Source organism: Prosopis cineraria, unplaced genomic scaffold, assembly GCF_029017545.1.
Source record: "Prosopis cineraria cultivar Desert tree isolate PC_DT_omini unplaced genomic scaffold, ASM2901754v1 PC8, whole genome shotgun sequence".
NCBI classification, from domain to species: Eukaryota; Viridiplantae; Streptophyta; class Magnoliopsida; order Fabales; family Fabaceae; genus Prosopis; species Prosopis cineraria.
Window position 1 is genome coordinate 15355066 of NW_026555339.1, and position 7311 is coordinate 15362376.

The window sequence follows — 7311 nt, forward strand, 5'->3', positions numbered from 1 at the left end:
TTATTTTTTTTAATTATTTTTTTATGAAATCATTTTTTGCGGCGACAGTTTGTCACTGTTAAAAGTAATTTTTAGTGATAACAATTAAATATCATCATTAAAAGTTAACTTTTGGTGGTGCTTTTAGTGGTTACATAATATTGCTGTCAAAGGTCTACTTTTAGTGATGATTTTTAATTGTCACTATCAAAAGGAGACTTTTGGTAATGATTTTTTTTTTGTTGCTAAAGTCACTGTCAAAAATTATTTTTTTTATAATGTGTGTTTATTACACAGGTTTCTTCAGACTTACTATCATATCATCACAAAAGGTAATTCTTTCATTGTACGTAGATTGTTTTCTCCTTTATTGTGTGTTGTTGCCCTATAGAGTATAGACAGATCGTGACAGACAATAACGTGGTCTTGGCGTAAATGTGTGTGTGTGTGGGAGATAGATAGAGCTTGAGATACATGGCTTTCAATGAGATATACTTTTTAATTAATTTTTATGAATAAAAAATAGATAACTTAATTTTGAATTTATGCGTTAAATGTTGCATATATAAAGACATGTTCTTTGCTGTGGTTTGCATTTCCTTTAGCTATTAACTATTTCAAACTCTTATATCTCTTACCTATAGTACATTGGTTATATTAAATATTATTATTGTGCTTAAAGATGATGAATTTAAGCAAGCTTATGTGGCATATATATATGAAAATAATATCATGAATATGTGTCGTTGCCAAAATCAACTGAACCTCAATTTTTGGTCCCTTTAAATACTCATTCTCTCATTTCCTTAACTAGTACTCCCTTTAAGTATGTTTGGAGTACTATATAATAATTTATTCAATGCTGTAATCCACAAGATTTCTATATTTAAATGAAATTGTTTGGTTGGTGTATAGTAGTTTCCTTGGAATTTTCTAACCAGACAAAGAAATGGTCAAGCCATCTGTTAAAAGTAAACTGCATTAGAGCAATTGAAGCTGGTTTATTTTTTTTAAAAAAAAGAACTTTTGTTACTCTTTATAAATCACTATCAATATGAAAAAAATGTATGATTCTGAAAAATATAGTTTATCCATAGGTAAATTTGATGTAAAAATATATTTACAGTCATTTTTATCTAATAATTTTACGTTATTAAGCCAGCATACTCTAAGTTTATAGATATATATCACCTATTATATATTTGTAGAAATAATAATCCTATTTAAATGTTGCAAGTCGAGTTTTTAACTTGAAACAAGTATAACACTGGCTTGAAATTGTTAACAATTGATGTTTAATAAAAACACCACTTAATTTTATTCAAGGGATACTTGTCATAAGTTAAAAACACCACTTGAAACATTGGGAATTTGGGATAATATGTAAAACAAATTTATGATAAGTAAAGGTTGGAGTTAGCAACAATTGGTATTATTATCATATTTTTCATTTACTTTTATAATTACATTCAAATTTTATTTGTTTTTTTTCTTTCATATAAATTTGAATTTCTAATAAATTTAATTTAATACAATTTAATTGACATAAAAATATATATAATGGAAGTAAATTTAGTCCACCACAATTTTGGGAAAATTTCAAACAAGTTTTTGTAAGCAAATTAATGTTAAATAAATCCCCTAATTTCATGCATTAATTATAAATAAGCCCGAACACTTGCGTCTTATCTCTTACTTGAGAAATGATCAACATGGCCACATTTGACCTTTGACCTTTGACCTTTAATTACCATTGACCAACAATGGATGGCCATGAACCATCGGCAGCCAGCGGCCAACGACCAGTTGTTTGAGTAATTAAATTCAAAATTTCAATAATGTTTTATTAAAATACTAACTTTTAATTATAAATTATTTTATTTATAATTGCTCTTCCACCCTTTAATTTGTATATAAACCTGTGAAATTTACACAAGTCAACTTATGTGTTTTTTTTTTGGCGGCACAGATTCTTCAATTTTTACAACTCGATTTAAAATTTTTCCTCCCATATTTACAAACTGCTACTTAAAATTTCACGAGGGTTTTTTTCCAGTTTTTTAATCGTGGAATCAAATAAAATCGCAATAGCTCCTTTTTTTCTTTGTGATGATTTACAAGTCTTGTACCAAAATTCGTTAGTCAAACAATCGAATTTAATTATAGCCATGCATATGTTTGTCACATAGGTTCTTTAGACTTAGTATCATTTAGACTTTCATATATTATTCTAACTATGTATTTTCAAATTTTTCTTGAAAATTTGTCAGTCAAATTGTGGAATTTATGACTCATCTTTTGTACTCCCTCTGATAAAAAAATATGAGGCATTTTTTAAAAAGTTGAATGTTAAAAAATATAAGATATTTTTAGTCTTTCGAGGTGTAATCATTATCTTTTTTTCAAAAGTGCCCCTATTGATGAATAACTTTATATTTATTGTAAGATGTCTAATAGAAATAAATATAAAAAGATATGGTTAGTTTAAAAGTATGTAACTATTTTATTGGAGAGTGAAATTCGATTAAAAATGTTTTATATTTTTGTATGAAAGAGTATATGTTGCATACTATGTTAAAGAACCAAATGATGACAAGTCTGAAAAACTTCTACAACAAAACCTGCACACACAATGAGTTGTAAATTTTCATAGTTAGACAGGAAGAGAGAATATATATTAAGATTGACAACATCATATACTGAAGGAAGAAACATATTCATGGAATACACGAATTGATGCGTGAAATGGAAGAACAACAAAAAGTACAAAAAATTTAATCCACTATGTCATCATCATCTAAAGTAGTTGTAATAATGTGATCCTTAATACTTAAAATAGTTTGAATTTTTGTCAAAGCATTTTGTGCTGCTCTATTCTGAGCTATCTCTCTTTTGGATCCACAAATACCTCTGCCAACTAATTGATTGTCGACTATAACGTCCACTTTCTTTGAATCCTTCCATGAATTCACAAATTGAACCTTCAGATTCAGTTTCTGGCAAACTTCATATAGCTCTGTCACTGGATGTGTCTTTATCGTCTCTGCATCTATCATTGGCTCCAACAATCGTCTGAAAACCTGTAACCCAAAAAAAAAAAAAAAAATCATGTGTTTTCCATTTTGTTTCAACCAAATCAATTTGCCAATGGCCAGTATCTTTGAATGGAAAAGCTTGCAAGTTCAAAGATTCAAGTAAATATTAAATAATGGAGTGTTTGTGTAGGCTTTTCTCCCCCTTTCACTTCAATACTCTTAATCTTTGACCCAAACTAATCTAATCGGTAATTTGCAGGCATCTCTCTGGAGGGTATACCTGCCATTAAGTATTTAATCATTATTATATATTCAAAGTTCGAATTCGATAATTTTAGTTAAGCTAAATCAACTCTCTAGCCAGTTGCTCTAAGTATGGGCTTTTCTTTAGAGAGATCAAAGGTGGTGAGAATGTTGAAAAAAAAAAAAAACAAATCAAATCTGTCAAATAATTTCACATGAGAAATATAAAACCTCATTTGTCTAATACTCTCTCTGTTTCATTATATATATGCATAGTCTTTTTAAGGTAAATTTGTAATTTTAAATTATCAATATTTTTAGAATTTCAAAAAAATATTTTACAATATTTTTCATGTCATTTGATTCAACAATAATTTAACTAATTTATTTAATATAGTTGAACAGTTACACTTTTTCAAATTTTGATCAGGGCTGGTAATATACAACTCACCCAAAATTCAAAAGATTTTATATATTTAAAGTATACCTTGATTAAATTATAATTAAAGAGAAGGCAAGGAATTATATATATACCTGCCACACAGTGTCAATGTTGGAGTCAGAATCAATGAAGATTGCTCCAATGCTGGATTCCACTAAATCGGCTAAACCCTTCGGTACATCAATCAGCCCATTCGAATGCATTGGGTACTCCAATATTTCTTTCTTGAACTCATTGATCTGCTCAATTAATTACATCACATCATTTTCAATTTTGTGAAATTTAATTAGCATAATTAATGTGATATGTTGTTTTAAATATTTAGTTCCAGCTCTGAATTCTAATATACTAATAATATCAAGGCAAACTACTACTTTTCGTGTTTTGTTATTTAAGTTTATGGCATATAAATTAACAAATATGCAATTATGAAATAAAATATTACTACGCATTAACTAAAATACCTTCATTATATTTAATTCCCTTTTTAAGGGGGAAATAAAAAGGAACAAGATGATGATGATGATGTGTGAAACTAAAAGCTAATTAAATGAGGGAGTGACTGGGTTTTAGATTTCTGAAACAACGAAAGTTTAATTTTGAAGCAAGAAAAAAAAAATTAAAACATAAAAATATTATTTAACTAACAACTGACAAGTTTCCCTCATAAGTTTTGGCAAAGTTGGCATATATAGTATGAGCTGGTGAGGGGATTGGCATATTTATAACTTATAAATATAATAACTTATTATAAATTTTATAAGTAATAATTAATTATTGATTATGACATTAATTAATATTGATTATTTTTATGTTTGCAAAAATATTTATTTAGCCATTTTGTAGTACTCTCTCCTAACTACTTCTTCCATCCCAAATTATAAGACATTTTTAGTTATTAAATACACTTAACAATCTTATTTTTTTAAAATAAAAATATAAACTTTCAAAAATACCCATCATTTAATATATTGAAAAGAGAAGTGATGGAAATTAATTATAGAGAGAGAAAGCATAATATTGAAATTGAAGTATTTAATAAAACCTTAATTTACTTAAAGTGTCTTATATTTTGAAATGGAGAAACTCCTTCAAAAGTGTTTCATAATTTGGGATGGAGGAGTACAATATAAGGTATTTTTTAAAAGTCATACTTGATCTAAAATATAGGACATTGAATAACTTTTATAATTATTTTTTAACTATACCCTTACTTCATTTATTATTTTTAAAAAAAATCATGCATTTAAATCTTAATCATTATTATCAATGCTCTTATATAAACTAATTTAATGAGGGCATAATTGAGATGTAAATTTTTTAAAAAATTAACATTTTAAGTAATATTTAATTTTTAGAACAGCAAATTAGTTATCATATTTGGTTAGGAGGGAGCAATATATAACCAAGTCGGCAAGGATTGGGAAGAATTATTGGTGGCAAATGCAATGAATAGGATTGACTTTTTCAAACTAAGCATGTAAACCACATTGCCTCAATAGGGATAATATCGCCAACTCATGCATTATACAGCTAAGTTGGAAATTGCAGTGTTTACAGGTTTATATATTAATAATAATATAAACTGTCCTTAAAAAATATTAGTAATATAAACTATGTATGACTTTTAGTAATAGTTATCTTAATATAGACATTTTAATTTTATTTATAAACTACTTGCAATAAATTTTCTCAGAATAAAAAAACTTTAAAAATAATTAACTCTATAAAATTTTAATTAATAAATTTTCAATATTAATGTGGGTAACAGGAGAAACTTATAATGAAAATTTCATAACATTTCTTATAAATATGGTAAAAATGTATTCTCCCTCTACTTTATAAGTAGGACTACAGGGAGTATTGATTATTAATATGAAGATTATTTATATGAAGCTTTAAATCAAAATTTATTTTTTTATTTTTTTATGTGTTCATAATAATACCTTTAAATTATGATCAGTTGAAATAAATTTTTTTAGAAAATATATATATTTCGTTAAATTAATATAAATTTATTTTTTATTGTTAAAATATATTCCAACTTTACTTATTTCATTAAAATATATTTAATGAACCTAAATATAAAAATACATATTATATTCAAATATTTACATATAAAAATAAATAATTAATATCTTTGATTTCATTATATTTAGTAAAAAAAAATGCAATTATGTGAATGAGAAATTAAATTTAACTATATAGTTATATATATAGTTATATATATAGTATAACATGTATAAGAAAGTATATACACACACAAATATGCTTTTATATAGCAGAAGCAGTGTTGAATGGTGATATATAAAATTGAAAAGGAAGATGAAACAAATGTGCTTTTGGCTTAACAATGGACCCTTGGTTCTAAACAAAGCAACTTAGACTACAACCCAAAAAAAGTGTCAAAATTTTCATAAATGATCCTAAATATCCCTAACTGTTTTCCTACATTTCAATCACTTATGCAATTTAAATAGTTTGATTCATATATTTGGAACCACGTTTTATTATGGCCACAAAAGGAAATACATTTAAAAAAAAATATAGGAATATATACAATTATTAATATTTCTATTTGAACCTAAATTAAAATACATAAATTGAAAAAACAAATAGAAAATTATTAATCAAACCCAACTATATAACAAATTAAGGTTTCCTGCTGAAAGTAAGAGTTTATAAGTTTTTTTTCAATAAGATAAAAAATCAACAGAATTGAAAAAAAGATAACAATTGAAATTGATCCTATCCAATTCTTTCGATTCAATTGAAAAAAATCTAATTCAAAATACCGCGTATTGACATATTATATATAGCAAGTCAAACACAAATGGTTCACAAATTTGACTTACTTGTTCTTCAAGAAGAGGTTTCTTGTGGCGCAGGTAACAATGCAGCCGATGTTTAACAGCCACACGTGCAAGCTTCTCGGTATCCACGTTAGCAGCTCGGAGTCGGGTCAACCGACCCGATGAAAAATTCGGGTACAAGAAGAACTGCTCCTTGGTGACCAACAAATTAAGGACCGCGTCTCCCAGATACGCTAAACGCTCATATGAGAAGCACTTTATTTCAGCTTCACCGTGATTATTATCATTATCTTTGGTATAATAATAAGATGAATGTGTGAAAGCCTCTTCCAGTAAGCTCTTGTTCTTGAAGTTGTATCCAAGAATCTCTTCGACTTCGTCTAGGTTTCTCGGCGGTGATGGTTCTGGAAGATCCATGGTTGAAGAAGATAAAGCTGCTGATTCGTCTGTAAAAGTTATTGCTTCTTGATGATGATCTTGAGCTGCTTCTTCCATGGTGGTTTTGGGAGAAGTCTAGGGACAACACAGAATAATTTTGTAGATGAAGATATAGATATAGATGTAGATATATATATATATATATATATAGAAGGGTCTAGATTTATATAATAAGATTATATAGCCGTATTAGGATTTTAAATTATATTTTGTTTGGTTGTAAGGATATTAAAAACCTTTTGCTAAATGATGAAGAGGTCTCGTAGTTGACTTTTCTGATGACTTATATTATTTTTTGTTTAATTTATTTTCTTATTTAAATTTTTAATCGATCGAAGAGACTAGATATCACGTTTGACTG

The 7311-nt window shown here is 26.9% G+C and overlaps 1 protein-coding gene across 1 annotated transcript; it reads right to left on the reverse strand.

The window, feature by feature from the left end:
• Positions 1 to 2629: 2629 nt before the first annotated feature.
• On the reverse strand, positions 2630 to 7064 carry LOC129319084 (ribonuclease 3-like protein 3). The gene is made up of 3 exons (XM_054964127.1): positions 6555 to 7064; positions 3792 to 3938; positions 2630 to 3059 (listed from the first exon to the last, which is right to left on the reverse strand). The coding sequence occupies exons 1-3, from the start codon at positions 7005 to 7007 to the stop codon at positions 2754 to 2756; spliced, it is 906 nt and encodes a 301-aa protein (XP_054820102.1). The 5' UTR covers positions 7008 to 7064; the 3' UTR covers positions 2630 to 2753.
• Positions 7065 to 7311: the final 247 nt, after the last annotated feature.

Coding starts and splice junctions, on each gene's coding strand:
- LOC129319084 (XM_054964127.1), bottom strand. CDS start 7,007: ATGGAAGAAGCAGCTCAAGATCATCATCAAGAAGCAATAACTTTTACA. Junction 3,939..6,554: donor AACCTCTTCTTGAAGAACAA/GTAAGTCAAATT, acceptor TTAATTGAGCAG/ATCAATGAGTTCAAGAAAGA. Junction 3,060..3,791: donor ACATTGACACTGTGTGGCAG/GTATATATATAA, acceptor TTTGGGTTACAG/GTTTTCAGACGATTGTTGGA.